We start from the raw sequence: 26675 nt of genomic DNA, 5'->3' as shown, positions 1-26675 counted from the left end.
AGGATATTGAATTTTCCTTTACTTGAAAAGGTAGGAATGAAAACGGGAAATCATAACATTCGTCACGATACATTTAGTTGAAAGGAAAAAAGTGGCAGGTAAACACCTTAGACCAAATAGTTTTTTCGTACTAGCATATTATCGAACATCACCTGTCAAATACATTCCTAAGTTTCCCACTCTTTCATTTTACTGTCAAAATTTACCACCAGAATTCTTTTCTTTGTTATGACATAAAATGGTCATAAAATCCCTAGGAAATGGCCAACCTAGCATTTGAAACTAATACAATAGCTCATCTTTCTTCTGTCCTTCATCCCGTCTTTAAGATCTGTGCCCTAACATCTGAAACATTGCCCTGCCGCGCCTTGAAGCTGAAAATGAAAGTATTCTCGTCCTGGGAACATTTCATTTCGTTTCCAATGGAAAAACTCCCTAGTCAGTGTTTGCTTTTGCTATGGAAAATAAATATCAGAAGTACAATTTAAGTAATAAGGAGATGTGATAGGAACTTCGAAATTGTACCGCCTAGAGTCTAGAAGATAAGAAAAATTAAGATTAATTGTGATGAAAATGTTTTATATAAAACCACTATATGGAAAACTAACACTATCAAAGAGGATCATGTTGTGTAAAGAGAAACACTGTTAGGTCAGTGATTGAATATATAAAAAGAAAAGTTTTTCCACGAAACACGGAGCAAATTTTAAAACATTTTAAAACAACTTAAAATTTTAAAACAACGAAAATAACTTACCTAACATAATATATCACAGTCAACGCAATAGAGATGACTTTTTAGAAGCGATGCGTTACCCGTATTTTTATTTATTCTATTGCGAATTAGAAGATCTAAAAAAAAAATTTAGGCGCAAAATCATCAAAAGGTGAATTTACACCTTTCCGGCACCACATATGCTACTGGTTAGCCATAAGGGTCGAACTGTAATCATATCCAAATTTCAAGATACCTATTTTAATCAGAGCGATTAAAAAGTCTCAGCAATAAGAAAACAGCCAGAAAACCAGTATATTGAGGTGCCTGTGAGCTTTCATAGGTTCGGAACCACCTGGATTCGGTTTACTCAAATACGTTGGTGAAAATTGAACTCTATTTGTGAGTCATGTACAATGGGACTCTGTATTGCAATGTAAGCTTTAGGTTAGTCACCAACAACATTAAAATCCTTAAACACTAGCTTTGGAGAAAATGAAACACTATCTATGAAATAATTATTTAATTTATTTTTAATTATACTTGTATATAGCATTATTCGCCTCAAAATTACAACCATATTCCTCATAGATCGATCAATATCAGCTTTGGTGAAAATCCAATGCTATTTGTGAAAACTCACACATGTACTTGTTTTAACTGACACGTAAGTAAATAATGACTCTGATTTCTACAAGATGTAACATGTCCACATTTATACAAAATATATCTATGAAGAACGGTATCTATGAAGAACGAGCTATCCGCACGATTCCTCCTCCAGGGGCGGTTTTTCGCCTTCTAAATATTCTGATTGAAATGATTATTTTAAATTTTTTGATTTGGTCTCGTTTAGGGCTTTTCATGACTGTGATCTCAACGAAGTAAAACTGTCTACAATATATGAAATAAATGGCTAAGATATTTTGTTAAACACTTATTCTACCATCTTTTGATAGCCACGCCATACCTCTTATCGACTCATGATGATTCTAAATCAAGCGGCTCAAAACACATATTTTATAAATCGTGTCTAATTTTCGTCGAATTTGGTATTTAATAATTTTTAGCTTACCGAAGAAATTTATGAGCTGAAGGCTTGTGCAGGCCACGGGTCCACTTTATCCCCATAAATCAGACAGATGAAAAATCCTCACATGACTAGTTTTAAATTGACATAACACGTCTACCTTTACACTGAGATACATCGATGAAGAATGAGTTTCTTGCATATATCGGGGTTCTTACCCCTAGGGCTGCACTTATCCTGTCTCCTCCTGAGGCACATTTTGCGTACTTTCGGACCGTTCTGATGAAAACAGATGTTTTGAAATTTAGATATGATGCCATGTTTGGCTGCTGGGGGGTTTCAGGGGTCACGACGGGCGTCAACCTTCGATCGGTTCTTATCTTTGAATAGGCTTTCGACAGCTCTGAATACCATTAAATGAAATCAGACTTGCAGCAAGCTAACATGAGCATGTTTTTTTTTGGAAATGACCCAAAACAGATATGAGTACCCGAATACTCCACTTTAAACTTCCTACCTCCTCCTTCTTCCATAACTTATGGCAAATTCTAATAAAATCGCATTTCCAGTAATACAACACAGGCTAAACAAGGCCAGGGAAGGGTAGAGGGGACAATGTTTACGTACCCTAAGGTGTCGTAGGACCGATAGCTTGGCCAATCAAAATGCTTTGTAGATTCTTATATATTATGTTCTAAAAGTTTACAGTAGGCAACTTACAGCAGTACGAGCACGGTGGTCAAGAAGTACCTATCTTGCATAAGGCAAAATAACATTTGGTAGGAGGCACACGAGCAAACCTACCCCTGGGGCTCAACTGCAGTCCTTTGTAGCCTTGGTGCCAGATCAAGAAAACTTTCAAAAAAAACACTTTACTATCAAAGTTTAAATTTATTACTACGTTTTCAAGCATAGGCTACTGCTCCAACTTTTACAAGCTCTTCAACTACGTTTATCTTATCAAGGAACTACCCTGGCAATTATCCAATGACTTAAAATAAAAATATTACTCGGTTAGAATTCCAAAGTGATAGTAAAGGACAAAGCATTCAAAGGTAAAAAAAACAAAAAACAATTAAATTCTCAAGCCTCTGTTTCGGGGTGTTTATAACTTTTTTAATTTTTAAAATCATGGAATAAAGAAGATGTTTTAAACGATGTGATGAAACTGAATACTGAAAATATTAAAGCAGACTCCCAGTAAAGATCGCCGACCATAAACATTTTTTGAACGATGATAGTGTCTCGAGGAAAGTCATGTCGAATTTAAAGAGGACCAGAGAGTTCGACGCTATTCAGCATGGATGATTAAGCTTCAAAAGTATTTGAAAATCTTCTAGCTTGTATTATTGTTCAGGGAGGGCATGGATGGAGTCAAGAGGTTCTCTTGGAGCCCCTTATTAATGAGTATGTGCATAAAAATTAAGAAAATTAAATTAAATTAAAAATTAAGTTACAACCAAATACATTTTTCTGCTCACCGTATAAGCTTGAAGAGCACTTGAAAATTTTCTTGCTTGTTTTATTGCTCAGGAAGTGCAAGGATTGAGCCAGGGGGTTCTCTTGAAGCCTCTTATTAAATAGAGTATGTGCATAAAAAAATAATTTATTTTTTATTTTTATAAATTTATTTTATAAATTCTATAAATTTAGAGCCAAAATAATTTTTTCTGTTCACAGTAGCGTCAAACACTGTCCAAGAAAATTTAGAAGCAAAATGAGAAATCATTGGGGGAATGCTTTCTTAGAACTTGGAGCCAGACTTCCACAAAACCACTGATGAAGAAATTTGACCTTAAATACTTTACTGTCTGATGTCTAAAGAATAACAGATGTAAGATAAAATGGAACCTACCGGTAGATGTAGGTGTGTACGAAGCTTGTCCAGCTGCAGCTGCTAGAATCTGCTGCATACTAAGAGCTCCAAGGCCACCCAGCTGGTGATAATTTTGAAGAGCCGTAATATTCGTTGGAGAAATGCCTCCTGGTTGCACACCGCCAAGTAAACTCTAAAAGAATTATTAAGAGTATGATTTATTCATATTAATCTAAATGAGATTAATATACGGGCCATGGAGCCTTGTAGGGGTAGAGGGTTATTGTTGTCCATTTATTTTGATGTTAATAAACTGAACTGAACTGAACTGAACTGAGAAGAAATGTCTTTAGCCTGACATGTCAGCTATGAGAACATTCAGTGCCAATTTTCTATACAGTAATCTGCCGTATCATAAATTCACAAAAACAAACCAAATATAATAGAATACACCATCGGGTTCACAGCAAAATTCAGCTTTTTTCAGAAATGGAGTGACCTAATATACGTTTGTAAACAAGGAAGGTAGGAGGACTTCGTAATGCGCTCTCTCCTGTCCCAAAATCTCAAAATATTTACAAATACCCCTGCAAATTTATTATATTTTCCTATAACTGGTCCATTTTTTTACTTTTTTTTTTTTAATGCCATGCCTTCCCACCTACCCCTAGAAAATGAAATTTTACGCATGTAACTGGCTTAATAACTGCCTTACTTAGGCTGTAGTCTTTAGATTCTAACTTTCGATGCACTTATTGTCAACAAAAAAAGTAGCAACGACTATTCATTGTTATAATGTTTTGCAAGCTTTCGTAATAAATATAAAAAGCTATAATCAACATCAACAGAAAGAATTATTAACCTTTCGTCAAACATTCTTCTGAAATTTATAAGTTTCGATTCAAACATTGAAAACACAAAAGCTTGCCAGAAAAGCAGCAGCGCAATATGGAGGGGGTAGGTCTACCTTAGTATAGACATATCCCTAGCAGAGGGACACCAAATAGCCTCTTAAACCACAAGATTACGGAAATATTGGTTATTATAATAGCAGCCTATTCATTACAGCACTTATTTGTAATTAATTTTAAAAAAAATTCCACAACACAAGATTTTCAAAGAAAAGTAAAGAGCTCCATTCAGCCAAGGATGAGCTTTTTTTACTATTTCTAGATGAGAATATGTCCCGTTATTTAACTGATAGACATATTTCTGTCTCCAGTTTCAAGTATTCATTTTTTGACTAGATTCTTACTTTCGTGTTTAAAACATGGTCTGAGCCCGTGTTTCTATTTATCCCGTAAAACACTGGAACAATTCTGTAGAAGCACAGTTACGCAATGATTGTATTTAATATATTATAGATATTTTAATTTAGACACTATGTGGCACAAATTGTATATATTATATTACTCAATATGTATTTGGAAATGGGAACAAATGAAGTCTCGCAAGCCGAGTTCAAATTATATTGGCTACACCACTGTAGGAAAGGTCAAGAGGCAATCTAGTTTACAACAAAATGTAATCATACTCAAATTCATCTTTGTTTTCTACAGAGTAATTCACCAGAACAACATTAAGAGACATGCAGTGGGGAAAACTTTAAAGTTATGATTCAGAAACGATCCTAACGGATCATTCGTTTCTAATCCTTTGACAAGTATACCAAACGGTCACGGTTGTTTCTATTATAGAAACCATGTCAGATAAATCAATGTTAAAAACTTGTCATCTTAAGACGCAATCTGGAAATAAACTACACACCTTCAACGAAAAATATTCAAAGTGGAAATTTAGAAGCATTATCCATGACACTCTTAGAATACAAACACACCATATTGAATGCCATACTACGATTTTAAACATGAAGTAACATTATATTTATTTTTAACATCATGAAAAAGGTGTTTTTTAAGTAAAGTTTGAGTGTTACGCAATTTCAACGTAAGGCATCGGTAGGCCTACCTGAATAGCAACCTTATATACCTAGGATTTAGCTAGATGGTTATTAATTTCAACACAGTAATTAATACATTTAACATTTCAATCGTTTAAAATAATTCTAAAACAATATATATATATATATATATATATATATATATATATATATATATATATATATATATATATATATATATATATATATATATATAGTACACAGACCCCACCATGCCCCCATAATGAACACCCATGAATAGAATTGAATAGTTCCAACCTTCTTAACCTACCAGCACACTATTTAATTTGCCTACTTATCCCTTATAAACTCGTGTTTCCCCAAAAACAGTATTAAAACCAAGTTAAATAGCATCATCCTATTATTTCGTATTGAATTCATGTTTAATTCGTATTTAATCATATTTAAGTTCTATGAATTCAGCTTAATGAGCCTGAAATAAGCTTCATTTGAGTTAATATGCCCCTTTAAGGTTAGCCTAAAAGGTAATATACCTCTTAAGAACTCATACACCCTTTAAGGTTGGGTCATTTCTCATTTTACAAACACATGGATTCCAAACTAGGTTGTTTACTGCGCGCGTGGGGGATGGACACAGAAACAAAATTAGAGGATACAGGAGAATGCAAATAAGCAGGAATTCATTTTCTGCGCCTAATATTGCATTTTGTGGGTATAGAGAGGGACCAATGACCCGTATCGACGTGCAATGCTGTGCTTGCACAGCAGGGCTGGAGGTAAAAGAGCCCGGACCCTTGTGACTGACATCAAGCAGACCTTTGATAAAAGCACTCCTAATGATTTATACTAGTTTATTCACTGTTATTGACCATAATCATAGTTTATTAACCATAACTATTTTGGAAGGAAGCGTCAAATCGACTACAATATAATTTAGAGCAATCTCATGTATGATGTGTCGACCTTAATACGTTATTTTGGCCAAGATCCATGTAATCACCAAAATTACACCAATTGTAGAAATAAATATTTCGTTGAACAGCCCATAAGTACAGGATATCTATACTAACTGCCCATCCTCATCATCATCATCATGAGAAGGAACAACTTACTATCTGACAAGCAGTTCAACTGCCCTTAAAGCTTTCACTTCGAACTGTCCCGAACTAAAAAACATAGAAAACGCTTTCGGTGTTGGCATTAAAACAAAATCCTTCATGTTCCCGAATTTCAAAGACAAAGTAGCAGATTTAAAAAAGAAAAGACAAGTTTTGGACTGAGGAAGTATTCTTTTTATCTCCAGATTCATAGCCTCTCCGGAGCAATCGATTTTCCGTCGCTTTCTCGAATCTCCAATCAGAAGTCAATCTTGTTGTTTTCTTTCGCTTCTTCGATGTATTGATTTCTTTAAAAGATGCAAATATTTGTGTTTACTTCTTTCATATAAAACGTGATTTAGGTTAGTTTGCTTCTTCAGCAGAAGTATATTAAAGATGATATCCATATGATAAAGCAAAGCTAAATAAATATTCAACTGAGATAGGGAACTCTAGGGGAAAAGACGAATAACTATCTATAAGTAAGTGTTTCTATGAAACTTTTATCAAGCTTAATATTTCCAAGACGAGAATGGTATAATCCCTTGTAATAAAACCGAAACTTCAAGCAGAATTTCCCAAAGCATGAAAGACAATTTATGATTTAAGAGTGTGGTTAGTTTGCGACACCATCTTGGGAGTCTGCATGTCAGATGACATACTATAACCTTGCCGAGTCGAGCCAGAAATATAAACAATTATTATACGAAGATACGATTCGGTACAAAACCAAAACACGTTAGACAACATGGGCTAACATAAAATTTCATCTTTGCACCATCATGATGTTTTTTTGTTGTTGTTGTTTTTTTTTAATGTATGCCTATCCCAGTATTCAAGGCATTGATAGCCTAGTTAAAGGGCGAAACACATCTAGTAGTTTATTAGAGTTCAACAAGTTTTTAAGTGTTCAGAAAAAAACTAAAACGAAAACTTTTTATTTGCGATTTTCGATAAGAAGCATCAATGTTTGTTAGTGCAGACTGTATTCAATAATTATTACATTAAAACTAAGGAGAAAAACTGCATTTATTAATAATCGACAGAAAACTCTTCTGAAGGGCTGGGTTTCTCTACAAACTTTACACTGAAAAAAAATTGTGGGTGTATTTTCAAATCTCTAAGCAAAAAATTGCAACAATAATATTTCACAGGATGTGGCACCTGAATGTCTCCATTTTTACGCTTTGTCTCTCCTTGTCTCAGGGTTACGGTTCAATTTAAAAGTGTTCTAGTTTCTTGGGCAAAATTGAAGCTCTTATTTGTCAGTGCTCTCAGCCAAAGTCTTTGATTAGCTCATTCATGTGCGATTAAAATGGCTTCTTGAGTCAAGCATTTATCACCTTGACAATGTGGATGAATTCAACATTGCCTTGACAATGACAGCAAATTCAACCGTGTATATACTTGTACGAATGAAAGTTGCAGTATATGCGACGGAGTCTCTCAAAAGGAAAATTTATAGTTCCTTTGTAGAATTTCTAATTACTATAATGTTAGTCTCAAAGTAATCAGAGCATTTTTTCTGCTCGTTTCTAGTTTGAACGTAGCAAGCCCTAGTAAAGAACGATTTATATTGTTTCTGAAAATGGAGGACTGTAATTCTCCTAAATAGAGTTTTGGACTACGATGATTCCAATAGTGCAATTTAATTTCGATTTGACACCATCTTATGTGGATTCAGACTATTTTTCGAAGCTCCCACAAACTTGCTTTCGCAACAAACTTTTGTCACTAAGAGTGATCGAAATAATAGTTGCCATTCCTGAACCTATTTTGAATGAAGATTCTTTTTCACTTGATATATTTTAAAACGTTTTTAAATTTTTGGATACGATGGGCTAGAGTAGATTCTTTACAAGGTAGACCCTAAGGGGGCAACCACGATTTTTGTTCTCTGTACTTATCGTTGATTTAGGTATTCCTGAATAATTGTTATGAAACAAAGAAGAACAAGCAGAAATCAAACAAAATAATTATATCGTCTTGATAATATAAACTTGCTAATATTCCATTCATTTTGTTAAACATAAATACCCGACGCAATATGCCATACATCCATACAACGTTCAATTTACGAAACAAGCAAGAAAACTTTTAGGGTCCTAATATTTACTTGGGTAACCTTTGCTATATTTTAAGTTTGAATAACGCTTTTGAATTCAGTCAAAAATAAACGAAGTTTTAAATTTAATTGTTATGGCTACTGGTTATTACAAATCATGTCACGTTTACGCCTCTGTCCATACTACACATTCTGAAACTGTAAAATTGGCAAGTTTCCGTAACTCCCAGCCAATCACTAACGAGAAAATGACCATGTTGCATTAAGTATACTCCACAGTTAATTTTATGTGATTTTTAAAATTATTTTTATTCCAAAATTTGACTTCCATCCCATTCTGGGTTTGTGATAGTTGAGTTTTGTAAAATAACTATCTTATCTACGACAGGCACCTGAACCAGAAGCAAATATTTCTACATTGTAAACTCAGAATTTTTTGGTTTCAAATAATCAAAAAATAGCGTATATATTAATTTTTTTTCTTCTGGCAGGCACTTCAGCTAGTATATTTAAAGCGCCTGAATGTATTCAAAACATAAGAATTCGGTCAACATATGTTACTTAAACTCCTATTAGTCTGAACCTTGCAGCCGGAGATTCAAGAAGCAATCTTGAAAACTGAATAATGTTTTTTGATAAACAGTCTTGGTTCTTTGTGTGGGAAAAATACTTTTTTGCACAGGAGTCCCTTTTCAAAAGTCCCAAACAGATTTTCCATTAGGACCATCTGTCAAGGCGTAATCATTCGCTGAAACTTTCTCATTTTTCAATTCTCGTAAGAAGTAAAACTAGGTTCTAACATTAAAAAGGAAGTCAAATAGAACTAAAATAAAGGAATACATAATTGGATAAACTAGATGCCAAAAGAGTTTTTAAAATAGGATACATAAGTTAAGCTATTCGATTTCTGTGAAAACCTGGATTGACCCGATTATATTTCTTCAATGAGAACAAAGGCTGACTTGGTATAGAACAAACGAGGGTCAACCCACTCTAGGAAACGCAAAAACAGTTCCAATCTACATAATCTTGACTAAGCAATTTTGGCATTTTGAGGTACTTCAGAAGCATTGAGCTATTCATACTTGCAATAGTTACTTAATTATGTAAGGGATTGAATAAAATCTAATCTTTGACTTCGCTTCGATTCCTAGGTTGGGCCTAAATAAATCAGATGATTTGTTTTCACAAACATACATTGCCGTTAGTAAAAATTAAAAAAAGGGGGTTGAAAGATTTTGCATCCACTTTCCTCATTCCTAAATACACATGCAGTCCCTCCAAAGACTTAAAGTTTGATGCGCTAATGTATCTTCTCTACTTTGACTTACTTCCGAGGAATTCCAATTTTATTAGGGTACATACTATCTAAGTGACACCAAAGACAGCTAATTCTAAACGAGCAGGCAAAAACTAATAACTCTTTTGCTAAAAAGCTTTAAAAGCAAACCTTTCCATCTATGCTCAATAAGATTTGTGGGGAATATTATTTCGAGCGTTCGAGCGAAGTATCTCCTATTTCAAGATCTTTCTTCAAGCAAGAAAGATGGACTAGAGAGCCCTTAGATCCCACTGAGTGCGAGCTCTCAATTTCCTAAACTTCATCTACATTGCTATTTTATCCCAAGGACAAACTCTCCTGAAAAAAGGTAATAACCTTGATGTTCCCCAAAATAAAGCGAAAGAAGCGTTTGCAAGTGATGTAGCAGAAATGTTTTTGATAGCCATTACAGTATTGGAGTTGATGGAAGAGCTTATGGTGTCAATAAGTAAAAGACTAATTAAATGTGATGGGCTTCTCGGATTACCCTGGAAATAATTAATATAACAACTCTTTACCAACTAAAGAGTTTAAGATTGAAATGAAGTTCGCTTGTTCGGCTGTAGCAATTTGAAAGCAGGTAAAACAAAACAAACTAAGATTGGAGCTGTAAAAGCCTACTGCGAGGGATGCACAAGAGATTTTTTTAGAGGTGTTTATGGCAAAACTTAAAAAATGACAAATTGATTGACATGGATTCGAAAAATAAACCCAAACTGGAGCAGGAGGGGGAGTAGCTGACTTACTTCAAACAGCTCAAGTTGCTTATCTATTCCCTAGGTAGAATTGCAATATTTGCTATTTTCGTTGTTCTCCACGAACAGAGCTAACTGTCAATTTGTTTCCATCTGACGCGGTGCATTTCATTACGATTGGTTGAATTTTTACGGGTGCTTGCCCCCTTTTTGGAAAATGAGGCACCTTCTCAGGCTCGAGGCTTTGATAAGTCAATCCTTTTGATGTACTAAATGTTACCAAAATCCATTTTTACAGTATCGGTTACTATTGGGCCCGAGTCGCTCCATGCTTACAATTTACTACCACGAATTCTGCGACTAGCACTTGGAGTTTTGGTGACAATTAGTTTGTTACAACGCACTTTTTAATTTATATGAAATAAACATAAATCCCAATATTTCCATTTAAATGCCGACAAAAAAAGTTCTTGGTAACGCGTGTATCCACCCTCCAATGAAATACCCTGACAGTGCTCGTGATTCCCCTCCACCTATCGTGACGGTATGCATATGGATCTTTCATGTTACAAAGAAAACCTTTTTCTGAAATATGATTAGAATTATCAGCCCACGGCAACCCTATCCATGCTTAGTCCAAATGAAGGGAGACTGAAAAATAATTTCCGTTCCCCCCACACCATCTTCTATATTTATGTAAAGGCTCAAAGGTTAGAAAAATTGGGTAGAAAATTTAATGTTTGAGAAATCAGGTGAATCCTCCCTCCCACATTGCTGACACATTATATATCAGGGTACACAATTTTATCAAACATCAAAAGAATCAATTTTGTTAAAGGAGGCTTTAAAATAAATGTGTATATTAACCGTTTATGTTTAATGGAGTACTTGACTTTTTAGGAATAAACGTGCCACCGCGAGGCATTACTGCCTCTGAAACTTGAAAACTTAGTATATAGCCTTTTCATAATTTTGAATCGATTGGCTATCTCAAAAATATCAATCGATAGAAAATAAGTCCTATTTCTGGCAAATTGTAGTTTTGTTCCACAAAACGGCGGAAAACGCCACTTTGCTGCGACGCAGTCCTTTTGGCTACTTAAAAGGGGCACTAGAAGTTTTAAATTCCATTCGCATGAGCCCTCTCCCAATTTTCTAGGAGCATCGGTTTGATATAATCAATCCTGAAAAAAAAAGAACAGATAAACACGCATCCCTGATTTTGTTTCTTGAAAAAAAAGGCAAAAATCCATATTTCTGCAGATGGAGACTTGAAACTGAGAGCCAGATTTTCTTGATATGCTGAATTTGATGGTGTAGCCTACATAGTGGAGTAGAACTTGGATCATTATCAGTATAACTTTTATTGTTCGCTGAAGATATTGCTAAATTTCGTGGAAGGATACCTTGAGACGAAAAAATTAGAAGTCAACGAAACAAAAACAGAAGTATTAATATTCCAATGTCGTCGAAAGCCCAGCCAAGAAGAGAAGAAGAAATATTACTTTGAAGGAGAAATGCTAGCGGTGGTAGCAGGAGCAAAATACTTGGGCTTTCACTTGCAATCAATGGAAGCTGGAAAAGGCACTTCTCGACTGCAGCAGCCAGGGGACGAGCGGCTTTGTTTTCCCTTTACCGAAATCAGACACTGATGGGACCAGCGAACCTTTGGATGCACAAACACCTTTTTAATACTAAAAGTTTTACATGGAGCGGAGCTATGGGGTTTCGTGCAGGGTCGCCAACTGGACACATTTGTGTCAAAAGGACACATTCCCATGTACCGGGACATAATGACATAAAAGGGCAAAAAAGTGACAAATTTTTGAAATTTGGGCCATAAAAGGGACACATCTTGTAAATTTATGATATAAAAGAAACATTTCCCAACTGAATGTATATTTTGATTTAAAAAAAAGTCATTTTTCACCAAAGTAGCACTTTTCTTCTTCTTTTTTTTTGAGCATTCTGATTTTGCCAGAGATGTCGTACGTAAAGAGTTTTCTCAAAAGTAAGGAATTTACATTTTTATATGAGCTTCGTGCTTTCACACTAAGTCATTTTGTACGAATGTTTAATACTGATTAATTTCGTTTTCATCATATTTGATGTTAACTGGCCGCTTTGGAAGAGGTTTACTAAGTGTCTTCTGGTCAATAATACAACTGGCAGATAAAAAACCTCTACTTTTGAGATTTCAAGATAGGCTCATTTTAGCTAAACTTGACAACTTTTTCAGATGCTCAGGGGACACATTCATGGACCAAAAAGTTGGCAACCTTTGGTTTCGAGGACAACACCAACGTTAGTACTCAAAGGACACCTACATATATTTTCCCTATATTTTCCCTTAAGTTGAACAGAGCTCTGCAAACCATCGGATATTGGATTAAAGTAATAAAACTAAGAGATGATAGGTTAGCTGGGGCAGCCGATAAGAATTATTAAGTATGAGAAGACAGACGCTTTGGCCATTCTGTATTAAAAAGCTGCTTGATAGGGCAGGTTTTTCGTATTTATGGAATGATGGTATGGGTCCAAGAGATGATATGACAGGTGTGATGAGATTGATTAGAGTAGGCTAATGCTAGAAGAGCAAGAAGTCCAGAAATGGTGGCGTGAACTAGGTCTACCCAAGATTTTGGAATTATATAGACAGTTAAATATAGATATAAAATGGAAGCTTATTTTATGTTGAACATTCCGGTTAGATTTACAAGGTTATAAATCCAGTTGATAAAAATTGCCCACTCTGCGATATCGAGGAGGATGGATTGGGCCACTTTCTGATGTGCAGCGAGCCATCTCAAATTACAATAAATTGACTGGAGGGAAATTTTGATGAGGTACTTCTTGGCATTCTTACATCAACGACTCCACAAACGGTTGTTATGGTGAGAAAATGTGTGTTGAAGGCGAAGGAGGTGAGGCACAAACGTCACAAATAGATGCACACGGAGTTCGGTTTCGATTTAGTATGTTTATAGTTAAACGTATGTAATCGCAACATTTGCATATGACATCCTGGTTTTCCAATAAAATTTATATTATATTATATCTTATATTCATCAAGGCACTTGCCCTTTAGGAATTTGTGTCCAGATTTTCCGAAAATCAGGCAAATTTGCTCAGGCTTGTAGCTTTTGATGGGTAGCTTTAAACTTGATGAATTTTAGGTATTTGACAACACTAATTTATTTATTTATTTAAGCTTTTCCTGAATAAGTGATATCGAAAACTCTTTATCCTGGACTGCAGCTTATTGAGGTCTGAAGGACAGTACAAAAATCTAATATTGCACCTCTTACTGAATACCAAGAATAACGTAAATTAATTTTAAAAAGCATTTTAGAAAACGGGATTAAATGCTTTATGTCGTTTGTTCAGCGAGTGTAAATAGGTAAGCTTAGATTTTTCAGATAGCCTTTTCTTCACAAAGAAAGTTTAACCTGGTCTGGCAAGCAGATACTTTAAAACTTATCACTCCTTTTGGCAATCAATCTATTAGCGCTTCCAGTTTTTGTATTCCTAATTTGAGGTATATAATACTACGGCACGCTTCAGACTTCAGACTGATTACAAGACGTCCGATACAATTAACATATAGTTACTAATGCAACTTTTTACCGTGTGCTAAAGTAGAAAGATATAAGAATGCTCTTTCAGATTTCCTGGCATTGTTGCAGAGAACGTCATTTCTAAGGCAATAATGATAAGAAAACCTGAAAATTATTACTGCTGACACAATGCTGATTAAATGATTCTCTTCTTTACGCTGAATGCTAATAGCTATAGAGATAGGATATTACGAACAGCAAAAACATGATTTTTTTGAAGGACTCCAAAAATCTTTTCCGTGCTACATCAACATTGGTCGATTCTGGTTATAACTAATAATAAAAGACAGAGTTTTCCAAGCGAAAACAACAAGCAATATTAAAACTTTAAACTAACAGAAATTATTCCTTGTATAAGGAGGGATGTCCCTTTCTCAACTCTCGTCCTTTGCGGTAAAGTTTTAAAATTCTGTAAAAATACTTCAAATTCAAATTCAACGGCCCTTAGTCTTTCCTAAGGAATTGGGACAAAAAATCAAACTTTAGCGTAAAGACCAAGGGTTGAGGAAGGGACAGTCCCCCTCATATAAGGAATAATTTCTCTTCGTTTTAAGTTTTAATATGGCTCCTTACTCTCAGTAGAAAAAAACTATTTTTGTATTTAATTTTTGACAGTTTTCTAATCCTGCGTGGAAACCCCCCTCCCATGCAAAGCACTTTACTATCGTTAGTAAAGTGCTAGTTTTCTATAATCATACGAGCATAGGGAAATATCAGTAGTTGGTTTATATACACTAGTTTTACCGATTTATGTTAGATACGCTGTGAAGCAAAAATTTTTATTCGTTTTTAGTTTCAACTTTGTTCTTTACTTCCTTCAGGAAGGTTTTTTTTTTTTTAATCAATCTTTGTCCGTTTTTAATTAAAATTGTTTTTTTTTTTTTTTTAATTACATCCATCTGTTTATCCTACGTAGACAAAGTCTATAATAAAAATCCGGTCTGGTGCATTACGACAATTCGAAACAACTCTTTGGCTCTCAATGAGAGAACTGCTTAAGGGTACAAAGCGGTCATCAGATGCCAGCAGCATAATTTATAAAGTTGTTAAGGCTATCCTATAAGATAAGAATTATTGCACAAAAAGCCTGCGGGCCATACCAATACATAATATAGTCGACAAACAAGCTCAGGAACAAAATACAACTTTAGATAATATAAATCAAAACAATCAAAAGAACAACAAAAGAACCACAAAATGCACAGAATACAGTCAAAAATATCACTCAGGAACATAATTCAACTATACAACAACAATACACCTAACAAACTATCCACTCAAACATGATTCCCTATGTTTAATCCCAAGCGAAGAAAGTTGCACAACTGTTTAATAGCAGATGCGTTCCTTTCAGCCATCCACTCAATTAGCCAACATTCACTCCCAAACTTTCGTCCAAAACATTCTTTCCGCAATTTAGACAGCTCTTCATACTCGGATACAAAATGAAATAAGTTTTCATTCACGCAACCACACATAGGGCAAAAGTAGGGTCAAGCTGCCGGGATAAACTTTCCCAAAAATTTCCTTCCCTCGCCTAAATCCAAACTATCCACCCTTACCGACAACAAATTCTTCAAATCCTCTTTATTCAGCCCAAAATTGAAACAAACATCCTCCCCCCAGCAATCTTTAGCTCGGGAGTAGAACCTCAAAGACATGGAGTGGTCCTTATGGGCTTGCCACTCTTGGATTTCCTGGTCATTTAGGGTTCTCCGAACTTCCTTCCATATTGGCACGCTTTTGCCCACTGGGCCTTTTCCTTCATTCCACACCTCCGAAAGGCCACAAAAGTCCAGTATTTGACCTGATTTGGCCGCGGATATAATTGAGATTTCTAAATTGCCTAGAGCTAGATCAATGAAAACTTAAGCAATGAAGCTAGATCCTAAAGTAAACTCTGGGAAGATGCTTCTGAATCCCCCCCCAACTTGTAAAATAGAAAATTTCCATAATTCTAATTGAATGACTCTAATGATTCTTGAGCTAAATTAAAGAGAACTTCATGAACAAATTAAGAGCCTAAATTATACTGTGGGAAAATGTTTGTGAATTCCCCCCCAAACTCAACCGAAAATCTTCGGGATTCGTTCTCAGATGAAGTCCCTTTGCTAGGGGTTGTTCTGAATTTTAACGATATGATTGGGATCATATTTGAGGTATTATAAATTGGTCTTTTTTGGAAGTTGCAGGTAAAAGTACAATTACTTATAAAATATTTTTCCATATGATATTTATACGGATTTTAGAAAACTGAAGAACATAAAAAGGATTTTAGTTGTACAGTTAATTTACCGAATAATTTCGGTAATATACTCGTATAATCTACCGACATTTGTATATAATTACAAAAATGAAATTATCGTAATTACATTATTGTAATTTTTCTGCCACAACGCTGCAAGGAATGTTTAACGTCACAGAGGATAGCATCCAGTAGGATTGAGGGGGAATTACCCGGTTTGACCCCCCCCCACACATACACAGATACAAAAAAAAATTATTCGACTCATAAAAAAGTTACAAAAAGGCATGAATGGCACCAACAGTTCCATTTTCGTGGCATTTACAGATGGTAAAATTTATAAAAAGCACGTAAATATGAGCAATAGCTTTTAAATGAGCCATTGAGCATATCTCTATTCGGTGGTGTGGTAGCCAGCTAGCCCTGCTAATGTTGCAGTAGCCTGCAGGTGAGCAGGCGACTTATGAAACTTACTGAGGAGGCTGAGATGGGAAGTATTCGGGAGGGGTGATGAACCATCAGTGAAGGATTTTGGAGAATAAATATTAGAATCGTACCCATTTTACACTTCCAAGGCTTTTCCCTTGAAAATGACACCAAAAGTGCCGTTTTTAGTGCCATTTGGCACTTGCAGGTGGTGGAATTTATAGAAAGCACGTACATATGAGCAATAGCTTTTATATGAGCTATTTAAATATCTCTCTACGATGTTCTGGTAGCTCGCTAGCCCCACCACTTGAGAAATGGCATCGAAAGTGCCTCTTCAGTGCCAAATGGGACTTGCAGAGGGTAGAGTTGAAAAATGGCATAGATATGAGCCATAGCTTTTAAATGAGCCGTTAAACATCTGTCTACGATGTTCTGGAAGCCCACTAACCCCAGCTTTTCCAATTGAAACATGGCATCAAAAGTGCTATTTTAGGGCCATATGGCATTCACATATGGTGGAATTTATAGAAAGCACATAGAATTGAGCCATACCTTTTGTATGAGCTATTAAACATATTTCTACAATGTTTTGGTAGCCCGCTAGCCCCACCATATGAGAAATGGCACCGAAAGTGTCATTTTTAGTTCCTTTTGGCACTTGCAAACCGTGGAATTTATAAAAAAAAAAGCACTTAGACATGAGCAATAGCTTTCTAATAAGCCATTAAAAATCTCACTACGATGTTCTAATAACCCGCTAGCCCTGGTAGAAAAATAAAGAAAAAAAATGAGATACATCAGGGCTACCAATGTAAAAAAGTGATTTTCCTCGATGTTCAAGGCGGAGGACTGTAATTCTCCTATAGAAGGTTTTCGAACATGTTGATCTTATCAATGCCCTTTTCATTTTAATATAACGCCATTTTTAGGGGTTTCAGGATTCTTTTTTTTTTTAATCTCCATAAATGCTTTCGCAATAAACATGTACTTTTAAGACTAGCCGAAATAATAGTTACTATTCCTGAATCAGTGTCAAATGGCAATTTTTCTCATTAGGCAGTTTTTTCCAAAACGCTTGTTTCAATTTTTGGTTACTATAGGCCGTGGTTCGCTATATATACTAGGTTGCAGCTACTGCTGCAACCATGATATGCCCGTGTAAAACCGACTGATGGAGATAGTAGTCTCAGATGTATTTTACTTGCAGCTTTAAGAACAAATACAGAGGGTCCCGAGTAGAAATATATGGTATTTTTATTAGGGAATTTTGTTGCCCAGGTGTGTCGAGATGGGTGGAAGGTATCCTAGCCACTGTAAATTTAGCCAAGACGGTTGCAATTATGTAGGTATAACAATCGTCATTTGATCATAAAATGACCCATAAGTTACATGATACTCATGTATCATGTTAATCATGTATCGTGTATCATGGAAATAATTTATGAAGCAAATTTATGAAAAAGTTTTAACTTTAGCAGAGAAGAGAAGGGGCTTAAACAAGATGTATTTGAGTGATAGATCATATGAAAATAAAAGGAATTTAAGAAAAGTAGAGAAAGCATTAAAACACGAATTAAGGAAGTGTGAAAGTGGAGCCCATGCAAAAAGATTACTGAAGATCTAGAAGATGCAGCCAGACGGCATAATGGTAAAATTATATATTGGTATGAAAAACAAGAACTAAGAGCTCATATGACAGTATGGGATGAGGTCGGAAGAGCCAAGAGCCAAGAGCTCATATGGTACGAACTCTTGCAAAATTCTAAGAATCAATAGATTGCTTTAAAAGGAAAATCGGAGGCTTAATGCCGGTCGGGATTTAAAATAAGAGCTCTGAGTCACGAGGTCCTTCTAAATATAAAAATTCATTAAGATCCTATCACCCATTCGCAAGTTAAAAATACCTCAATTTTTCTAATTTTTCCTCTCCCTTCAGCCCCCCAGATGTTCGAATCGGGGAAAACGACTTTATCTAGTCAATTTGTACAGCTCCCTGACACGCCTACCAATTTTCATCGTCCTAGCACGTCCAGAAGCACCAAACTCGCCAAAGCACTGAACCCCACCATCTAACTCCCCCAAAGAGAGCGGATCCAGTCCGGTTACGTCAGTCACGTATCTACGACATTTATAATCATTTTCCAAGATTTCTGGTTTCCCCCTCTAGCTCCCCCCAATGTCAACGGATCTGGTCGGGATTTGAAATAAGAGCTCTGAGACATGAGTTCCTTCTAAATATCAAATTTCATTAAGATCCGGTCACCCGTTCTTAAGTTAGAAATACCTCAATTTTTCTAACTTTTCCAAATTAACAACCCCCAGCTCCCCCAAAGAGAACGGATCCGTACCAATTATGTCAATCTCGTATCTATAACTTGTGCTTATTCTTCCCATCAAGTTTCATCCCGATATCTCCACTCTAGGCGTTTTCCAAGATTTCCGGTTTCCAAGATTTCTGTTTCCCTCCTCCAGCCCTCTATGTCCCCAGATCCGATTCGAATAGAAAATGGATCATCTGAGACATGAGATTCTTCTATATATTAAGTTTCATTGAGATCCGATCACCCATTCGTAAGATACCTCGATTTCACGTTTTCCAAGAATTCTGGCTTCTCCCTCCAACTCCATTCAATGTCACCAGATCTGGTCGGGATATAAAATTAGAGTTTTAAAGCACAAGATACTTCTAGATATCAAATTTCATTAAGATCTGATCACCCGTTCGTAAGTTACAAATACCTCATTTTTTCTAATTTTTCCGAATTACTCCCCCCCCCCCCAAACTCCACCAAAGAGAGCGGATCCGGTCGGTTATGTCAGTCACCTATCTTGGACTTGTGCTTATTCTTTCCACCAAGTTTCATCATGATCTCTCCGCTTTAAGCGTTTTCCAAGAACTTCGGTGCCCCCCCCCCCTAATGACACTGGACCCGGTCGGGATAAAAAGTAAGAGATCTAAGTTTCGTGGTCCTTCTAAATATGAAATTTCATTAAGAAATGATCACTCTTTCGCAAGTTAAAAAATACTTCATTTTTTCTAATTTTTAGAATTAACATCCCCCCCAACTCCCCCAAAGAGAGCAGATGCGTTCCAGTTATGTCAATCCCGTATCTAGGACTTGTGCTTATTTTTCCTACCAAGTTTCATCCCGATCCCTCCACTCTAAGCATTTTCAAACAGTTTAGATTCCGCCCCCCCCCCAACATCCCCTTCACCGGATAAGGTTGAAATTCAATATAAGAGCTCTGAGACATGATATCCTTCCAAACATCAAATTTCATTAAGATCTGATCATTCCTTCATAAGTTAAAAATATCTCATTTTTCTAATTTTTCAGAATTAACCCCCCCCCCCCCATTTATGAAGAATTATGGAAAGCTAAATGGCTTTTTCATAATTTTAATCGGAAGATTTTGAGAAAAAAGGAGCAAGGGAGGAAGCCAAGTTGCCCTCCAATTTTTTGATTACTTAAAAAGGCAACTATAACTTATAATTTTTTACGAACGTTTTCATAACTAAAAAATATACGTAACTTACGAATTAAATTACGTAGCGAACTTCACTTCTATATTCATATGTTTTTATTGCGTATATGAGGGGGCTCACCCCTCGTCGATACCTCGCTCTTTACATTAAAGCTTAAATTTTGTCCCAATTCCTTAAGAATGACCCCTGAATAAAAATACTTTAGTGTAAAGAGCGAGGTAAAACGAGTAGGTAAACCCCTCATGTGCGTAATAATTTCTGTTTGTTTTAAGTTTTAATGCTGCTTCTCACTTTCAGCAGAAAAAACTTTTCGTATTTATTTTTTCATTGTTTTTTTTAAATAATGCTAAAAAAGCCTACACCCCCTCCATTGAAAGTCTCTTCCCCCATGGAAAGATCCTCCCACATAACCCCCCTCAACCCCCCCCCCAAACCAAAACAATCCCCCTAAAAACGTCTGTACACTCCCCAATAACCATTACTATATGTAAACACAGGTCAAAGTTTGTAACTCGCAGCTCCTCCCACAGGGACTGCGGGGGAGTAAGTCGTCCCCAAGGACATAGTTATTAGGTTTTTCAACTATGGTGAATAAAATGGCTATCTCAGAATTTTGATCCGGTGACTTTGGGGGAAAATGAGCGTGGGAGGGGGCCTAGGTGCCCTCCAATTTTTTGGTCACTTAAAAAGGGCACTAGAACTTTTAATTTCCGTTAGAATGAGCCCTTTCGAGACATTCTAGGACCACTGAGTCGATACGATCACCCCTGGAAAAAAAAACAAACAAACAAAAAAAAACACGCATCCGTGATTTCTCTTCTGGCAAAAATTGCGAAATACCACACTTTTGTAGATAGGAGCTTGAAACCTCTACAATAAGGTTCTCTGATACGCTGAATATGATGATGTGATCAAACAGTTCGTGGTAACGAACTGTAGTAAGGAGCGACCCGGCTCAATAGTAACCAAAACTCTAAAAAATGGAATTTTGATGCCAATAGTTACAAGAAAAGAATCGCATTTTAATGCTAATTTTAAATATATAAATTTCATCAAGATTAGGTATATCCGTCAAAAGTTACGAGCCTGAGAAAATTTGCCTCATTTTAGAAAATAGGGGGAAATACCCCCTAAAAGTCATACTATCTTAACGAAAATCACACCATCAGATTCAGCGTATCAGAGAACCTTATTGTAGAAGTTTCAAGCCCTTATCGACAAAAATGTGGAATTCGCATCTTTTGCCAGAAGACAAATCACGGATGCGTGTTTATTTGTTTTTTTTTTTTTTTTTTTGTTGTTTTTTTTTCCCCAGGGGTGATCGTATCGACTCAGTGGTCCTAGAATGTCGCGAAAGGGCTCATTCCAACGGAAATTAAAAGTTCTAGTGCCCTTTTTAAGTGACCAAAAAATTGGAGGGCACCTAGGCCCCCTCCCACGCCCATCTTTCCCCAAAGTCACCGGATCAAAATTCTGAGATAGCCATTTTATTCACCATAGTCGAAACACCTAATAACTATGCCTTTGGGGACGACTTACTCCCCCGCAGTCCCCGTGGGAGGGGCTGCAAGTTACGAACTTTGACCAGTGTTTACATATAGCAATGGTTACTGGGAAGTGTACGGACTTTTTCAGGGGGATTTTTTTGGTTTGGGGGGAGAGTTGAGGGGGGTTACGTGGGAGGATCTTTCCATGGAGGAACTTCTCATGGGGGATAAGACTTTCAATGGAGGGGGCGCAGGATTTTCTAGCATTATTTAAAAAAACAATGAAAAAATAAATATGAAAAGTTTTTTCTACTGAAAGTGAGGAGCAGCATTAATACTTAAAACGAACAGAAATTATTACGCATATGAAGGGTTTACCTCCTCGTAATACCTCGCTCTTTACGCTAAATTATTTTTAGTAATTTCAACTATTTATTCTACGGCCTTTGTGATTCAGGGGTCATTCTTAAGGAATTGGGACAAAATTTAAGCTTTAGTGTAAAGAGCGAGGTATCGACGAGAGGTGAGCCCCCTCATATACGCAATAAAACATACGAATATAGAAGTTCGCTACGTAAGTTAATTAGTAAGTTATGTATATTTTTTACTTATGAAAACTTCAGTAAAAAATTAAAAGTTATAGTTGCCTTTTTATGTAATCAAAAAACTGGAGGGCAACTAGGCCTCCTCTCTCGCTCCTTTTTTCTCAAAATCTTCCAATTATAACTATGAAAAACCCATTTAGCCCAAAAAAATTAATATGCAAATTTCGTTTTAATTATTTATATGCGCGGAGAGCCAAGATAAAAAAATGCATTAATTTAAAAACGTCCAGAAGTTAAACAAAAAAAAACAAGTTTTTTTAAATGAAAGTAAAGAGCGCCATTAAAACTTAAAACGAACAGAAACTACTCCGTATATGAAAGGGGCTTTCCGTCCTCAACGCCTCGCTCTTTACGCTAAAGTTTTAAATTTTTAAGAAGTCGAGTTAAGAGAAAAGAGTCAAACTTTAGCGTAAAGAGCGAGGCGTTGAGGACGAAAAGCCCCTTTCATATACGGAGTAATTTCTGTTCGTTTTAAGTTTTAATGTCGCTCCTTACTTTCATTTAAATTTTTTATTTTTTTTTTGTTTAATTTTCGTTAAGATCGTATGACTTTCAGGGGGCATTTCCCCCTATTTTCTAAAATGAGGCAAATTTTTTCAGGCTCGTAACTTTTGTTGGGTAAGACTAATCTTGATGAAACTTATATATTTAAAATTAGCATTAAAATGTGATTCTTTTGGTGTAATTATTGGTATCAAAATTCCATTTCTAGAGTTTCGGTTACTATTGAGCCGGGTCGCTGCTTACTACAGTTCATTACCACGAACTGTTTGATAACATTAACTGCGGCAAAGGTAGGAAATAAGGTTAGTAGCTGGTTTCGTATTGAATCAGGAGTTAAGCAGGGTTGTGTTCTTTCCCCTTTTTCACAATCATTTTAATTGACTTGGTCTTAAGAAACACGGCAAAGGCTATGGACAAGTATGTAATCAAATAGGAAAGTAAATTTTTCCTAGACTTCGATTATACTGATGATTTGAGTGTCCTAGATGAAGATCTTGGCGAATTAAATAATTTTTTGAGGTTTTGAGGGATCAGAGTGCAAATATAGGTAAAAAAAAGTAATGCTAAGAAAACTAAGTCACTTAGAGTGGGAATAAGTGAAGGTAAAAACATGATGTTGGGTCGATAAAGGGTATAGTTTCACTAACCGAAGTAGCATTATTAGTAAAGATGGTAGTGCACAGAGGATGTTAAAAGTAGAATAAACAAGGCCCAGGGCGTTTTTGACAGTTGGGAAAAGTTTGGAAGAATAGGAATTAGAAAGATAGTATACGAATCAACATTAGAATATTGGAAGCTACAATAATTGACAGTAGTTAAGCATACTTCTAAAACCTGGGTGCTCCGATTGAGGTTTCAACTACACTGGGATGGATGAGGGAGCTTGGTGTATCAGTGAGTTGTTAGTAGTAGTAGTAAGGTTTTTGGCGATAATGATTTCAATTTTTTTTTATTTTTTAGCCCCTTCAGATATATCACCCAAAAGTTAAATTTTTTCTGTGCTGTTAGGCACTCAAACATAGAAATATAAGTACACTAAAAGAGAGAGAGAGAGAGAGAATCAGGTTTCCACTGTTTTATCACCTCATAGTTCATTAAACTGCATTAGCATCATATCATAACCACGAAACTGTTCCATTTTTCAAAGTCTATACAGACAGAGGATTAATGCTCTCTCGAGGCCTTAGAAAGAGTAACTCTAAATCTTGCATGGTAATTTACTGTTCTTTTATTCCCTGCAGGCATGTTTCCGGAAACTGAATTGACACTCCTTTTACTGCTGTAGCTTTGGCTAGAGAATTATGATTATGGTGATGAGGGTGGTAGTGCAAGTAGCGAACGCTTTAATGATTCCACTTGTCAAAAACGATAACAGAGCGTTATGTCAGCTCTTACTATGTATTAAATATATAGAAAAACAAGTTTTGTAACTGAAAGTAAGGAGCAACATTAAAATTTAAAACGAACAGAAGTTATTACGTATATGAGGGGGTTCACCCCCTCGTCATTACCTCGCTCTTTACGCTAAAGTTTGAATTTTGTTCCTATTCTTTAAGAATGATTCCTGAATCACAAAGGCCGTTTAATTAGAATAAATAGCTCTTTTGAAAGTACTAAAAATACTTTAGCGTAAAGAGCGAGGCATTGCCAAGGGGGCGAACCCTTATATACGTAATAATTTCTGTTCGTTTTGTAGGTTTTAATGTTTTAAATTTAATATTTTAGTGTTGTAAGTTTTAATGTTGCTTCTTACTTTTAGTTGAAAAAACTTGTTTTTTTATTTAATTTCTGACCATTTTATTAATAATTCTAGGAAATCCACCGCCCTCTTCATGGAAAATTCTCTTCTCCAGCGAAAAATTACTCCATAGAAAGATCCTCCCATTTAAAGATCGTCCTTACTTACAGTTCGTTACCACGAACTGTCTGATATGGAAAATAAATCGATCCTTCTATCTATCTTTCTATCTATTTCAGCATGATACCCAATACTTTTTTTCTGGAACCCTCTCTATCCATTTATTGACTCAACGCCTGTGTCTCCAACCCTGCAATAAATACAGGGTGACCTGGGGTGATCACAGGTCTCTGTTACTATCATTATCTTTAACAGAAAATCTAATTTTGGGGCTTTGTATGGTCGGTTGATCCAGCAACAAAGCAAACAACACATCGTTAGGCTGTTGCGGCAGTTAAATAGGTATCCCACATATCCAAACGAAATGATGTTCCTATAGATACGTGGTATTTCTGTCAGGTATCGCCAGAAGATCTTAGGACCCCTTAAAAAAGTAAGGTTACTGAACTGTTGCTCCTACATGCGTATTCTCTGAAGATGGAAGGTTGAAATATACGCAATATGAATCACTGTTTTCTAGTGAGCTGTACTTAGTTTTAGCATTTCTGGCAGCACACTGATTCTCGGATGATTTCTTTGTGGTTGTTTAGGTAGATACACCCTAAGCTCTTAATGAATACTTGATGATCCTAAGTTTGAGCTCTTCAGCTATTAAATAAAAAAAACAAGTTTTTTCAACTGAAAGTAAGGAGTAACATTAAAACTTAAAACGAACAGAAATTATTATGTATATGAATGTTGCCTCCTCCTTGACACCTCACTCTTTGCGCTAAAGTTTTTTTTAGTACTTTTAAAAAAGATTCTTATTGACCCTTGTGTTTCGGGAGTCAAACTTTAGCATAAAGAGCGAGGTGTTAAGGAAGGGGCAATCCCCCTCATATAAGTAATAATTTCTGTTCTTTTTAAGTTTTAATGTTGCTCCTTACTTTCAGTTGAAAAAACTTGTTTTTTTTTATTTAATTTCTGATCTTTTTTAAATAATTCCAGGAAATCTGGCTCCACCACAATGGAGAAATACCCTCCCCACGGAAATATCCTCTAGACAATTCAATCCCGGTGAAAATCTACCCAGGGCAATTACCCTTAATAACTTCACGCGTAAAATTGAGACGGAAAAGAGATAGCGAGGCATATAAAAAGAATTTTGTATAGGAATTCTTGCAAATTCTCCCAGTGCATAATTTTCCCTGACAAGTTCAGCCCCTGGAAACTTTCCTACCCATGGAGAATTTACCCGCAGAAATACCCCAATCAAAGAAATTCGTCCCCCACCCTAAAATGTATGCATGCTTCCCGATAACATATACTAAGCGTAAACAATGGTCAAATTTTATAACTTAAAACTTTCCCCTGGGGCTGTGGAGGGGGGGGGGGTCATGTTATATCCAAAGGTATAGTTCTTGGCCCTTTCAACTATGATGAACAAAATGACAATCTCAAAATTTTAAATGGATGATTTTGGGGAAAAGGATCGGGGAGGGAACCTAGCTGCCCTCCAGTCTTTTTGGTCACTTATTTTTTGGTCAAATTCCATTCAGACAGTTCTATCCTCGCTCAGAATCCCTTTCTCTGTAAAATTGCTTGCGGGCGATTCAACCTGAAAAATTCTCTTTGTATTTTTTCATTTGAAAGAGACTCTAATCTCTAATCGGTTTCTCGATCACTTCAGAAATGCCCCTTTCCTTGGAAAGTATTTCGCGGAAATCAAAATACACGGAAAAAAGCCCCTGGATAATTCCCCCGAAACATCTCTACGTGAAAAAATTGGGAAAGAGAATGCAAA

General features: G+C 35.9%; 1 protein-coding gene across 1 annotated transcript in view; it reads right to left on the bottom strand.

The window, feature by feature from the left end:
- The window catches only part of LOC136040187 (CUGBP Elav-like family member 2), a gene marked incomplete in the record, with an annotated part of 272737 nt that overhangs the window by 30334 nt on the left and 215728 nt on the right, over window positions 1-26675 (bottom strand). Inside the window, 1 exon segment of the mRNA XM_065724339.1 lies at window positions 3601-3754. Within this exon segment, the coding sequence (XP_065580411.1) occupies window positions 3601-3754 (154 nt within the window).

Source organism: Artemia franciscana, chromosome 2 (genome assembly GCF_032884065.1).
Source record: "Artemia franciscana chromosome 2, ASM3288406v1, whole genome shotgun sequence".
Taxonomy (NCBI): Eukaryota; Metazoa; Arthropoda; class Branchiopoda; order Anostraca; family Artemiidae; genus Artemia; species Artemia franciscana.
The sequence above is the reverse complement of the archived record's forward strand: the minus strand, read 5'-3'. Positions and strand labels throughout refer to the sequence as shown.